Below are 2746 nucleotides of genomic sequence, written 5' to 3' on the forward strand. Positions count from 1 at the left end.
CTGAGCACTCACAGGTCACGATGGGCTTGTTCTCCATGGTGTAGATCACCGGGGGCTTCTCCCTGCCCTCCTCCTCCTCGGCGGGGTCCATGAGCGGGCGGGGTCGTCAGCCCCGGCTCCCCCGCCCGCCCGGCGCCATGGAAACAACGCCGGGGGGCTGGGACGGGACAGGACGGGACGGGACGGGGATGATGGGGATGATGATGATGACGGTGGCGCCGCTGCCGCCGCCCCCCCTCCCGCCTCCCCCCACCCCCTTCCCCGCGTCCCCGCAGCGCCGCTCCGGAGGGGAAGGCGGGCGGGAGAGGCTCATCCGCTTCCTGGATCACCGGGCAGGCATTACCGCTTCCGGGGAGCGCCGCCGCCGGGAGAACCCGGAAAAGGGGGGAATGCAGCGCAGGGGCGGAGGGAGGGAGCCCTGACACTGCCGGGTGCGCCCAGGCAGCTGAGGGGCAGAGCCCCTCGGTCCGCCGGCACGAACCAGGTGAACCACAGGATTCTTAGGGCTGGAAGGACCTCTGGAGATCACCCAGTCCGGCCCCCCTGTGCCGAGGCAGGGTGACCTGGAGCAGGTGACACAGGAACGCGCCCAGGTGGGTTTGGGATGTCTCCAGAGGGGGAGACTCCACGCCCCCCCCGTTCCAGCGCTCTGCCGCCCTCGGCGTAAAGTCCTTCCTCTTGTTGAGGTGAAGCTTCTTATGTTTTAATTTATGGCCGTTTCTCCTCGTCCCGTCGCTTGGCACCACCGAAAAGAGCGCGGCACCGTCCTCTGACACCCGCCTTGGAGAAATTTATGTGTGTGGGTGAGATCCCCGCTCAGCCTTCTCTTCTCCAGACTAAACAGGCCCAGCTCCCACAATCTCTCCTCGTACGAGAGATGCTCTTTAATAAAGACGAATCTTTATTTAAATTCGTTGCAGGGCTTCTGTTGAGGCTCTGGTGGACTTTGCGGGCAGTGACCTGGTGCTGGTAAAGGGGCAGAGCCCCAGGTCTGGGCTGCTCCTGTGCCCCAGGGCAGGGAGGGGTGTCTGCGACAAGTGCATCGCCAATTTCCACAAGTGGATTTAAACCTCTGCTCACCGCCTTTGAATAATTCCCCTGTGGCAATGTGGAGTTACTGTTTCTTCTTTTCTGCCCGGGTATGGAAAAGGAACATCCTCACAGAACTCTGCAGCACGTATTTCGTCCTTTGGAGCCTGTGACATTCCCATGGTAGTTCAATGGAAGTGCATTAGGGATTATGTTTTCCACTGACCTCAAATACTTCAGGCACACTTGTTGCAGGCCACCTTGAAGATGTGCTTTAGAGACCATAGTAAATCAGGCCCTGTAATTCACTAATGTAATTCACTAGTCAGATTCTCGGAGCATGGAAACTATGAAGAAGAAAGGGTCAGGAGTTGTGTGTATGGAGTGTGAGCGCAGAGGGAGGATCACAGGGAAGAGGAAAGAGCACACAGCATGGGCAGGTGAGTAAGTGGAGGTGAATGAGATGCAAGTGCAAAACTGGCTCCTTCAAAGGAGGCACAATCATAAGTATATTTACTTTCCAGAGCAAGGCATAGCAGTTAAAATGTATAAGTGAATATGGCCCTTGAAGTTAAAGGGTTCTTAATGCTGGGGTTTTTAATGCATAGAACTAATACCCTGTTACATTTCTGTTGGCTCTAATTAGTAGTATTTGACTCTGGTACTCATAAAATTCACCCTTGTTTTACTGTAGACTGAGATGCTACTCCTTTGTTTTAAATAAATCTGCGGTTTGCCTTGGTCATCTGCAGTTTCTTCAGAATCAAGAATCCCAATTTACACTTACTATCTTAAATAGGGATAAATAACATATAGAAGTGCATATTGAAAGTAGTCTACCAGAGGGGGTAAAAACACAAAAACCACTGCATACATGTGTAAAACCAAATGAAATCTAAGGTGGGACTATAAATAGTCTGTGTATTAATCATAACTCTTTATTGCACAGTGAAATTGTGCACAGGTGGTTTGGGTGTTCAAGTACTTACAGAAGTCAATTTGTTTAGCATTTTCTTTCAGCAAAACGTTAACCATGTTTTCTGGGCTTACAGTGTTGTTTCAAGTATAATTACAGCACCCTTGTAACATGTTTCATCCCATACTGCTGCTGAATATTCCCAGTTTTGTCTCTGCTGTTTTACTTTGGTGATTATTGGTTGTTTCTAATTCTTTGAGTATTTTCACTAACTTTTGCACAGAACTTCTCTTTCACCTTGGTTGTAACAAGACTTGTTTCCTTGGCGCAGTTAAATACAATATTCCTTACAAGGCCAAAACTTTAAGAATCTTATATAGAACAATAAAATGTTATATCTGATTTTCAGGTTTAGGTGAGCAGCTGGACACTAACCTTTTTTTTAGTGCTGTGAGAGTCAAGACATAATCATGACGCAAATTTGTTTTAAAAACGTCAGCACATACATAATTTTACAGTAGAGGTAATAAATATGTGGCAAATACATGATTTACTAAAACAGAAAAGAAAAACACTGTTATATGCACATGCAAAAAATTATAAATTCCTCACAGTAACTCCAGAGTAACTCATTTTATGCATCTGTCAAATGGTCCTGCGCAGTCCTAAAAATCACAGGTAGGGGAATAGGCAAACCCAAGTCAAATGTGCTTATCTCCTTTTCTCAGAGATTAGAGCTAAGGTCCATAGTTCATTGGGATTAACGTTTTAATCACCACAGAATTTGATATATATTCAATT

General features: G+C 48.1%; 1 protein-coding gene across 1 annotated transcript in view; it reads right to left on the minus strand.

Moving 5' to 3' along the window:
• TRAPPC10 (trafficking protein particle complex 10) overlaps positions 1 to 321 on the minus strand; it is a 42110-nt gene extending 41789 nt beyond the window's left edge. The window contains exon 1 of the mRNA XM_027688936.1: positions 13 to 321. Within this exon, the coding sequence (XP_027544737.1) occupies positions 13 to 91 (79 nt within the window). The 5' untranslated portion in view covers positions 92 to 321. The remainder of the gene's footprint in view (positions 1 to 12) is intronic.
• Positions 322 to 2746: the final 2425 nt, after the last annotated feature.

The sequence above is a fragment of the Neopelma chrysocephalum genome, unplaced genomic scaffold (assembly GCF_003984885.1).
Source record: "Neopelma chrysocephalum unplaced genomic scaffold, ASM398488v2 Primary Assembly neopelma1_76, whole genome shotgun sequence".
NCBI classification, from domain to species: Eukaryota; Metazoa; Chordata; class Aves; order Passeriformes; family Pipridae; genus Neopelma; species Neopelma chrysocephalum.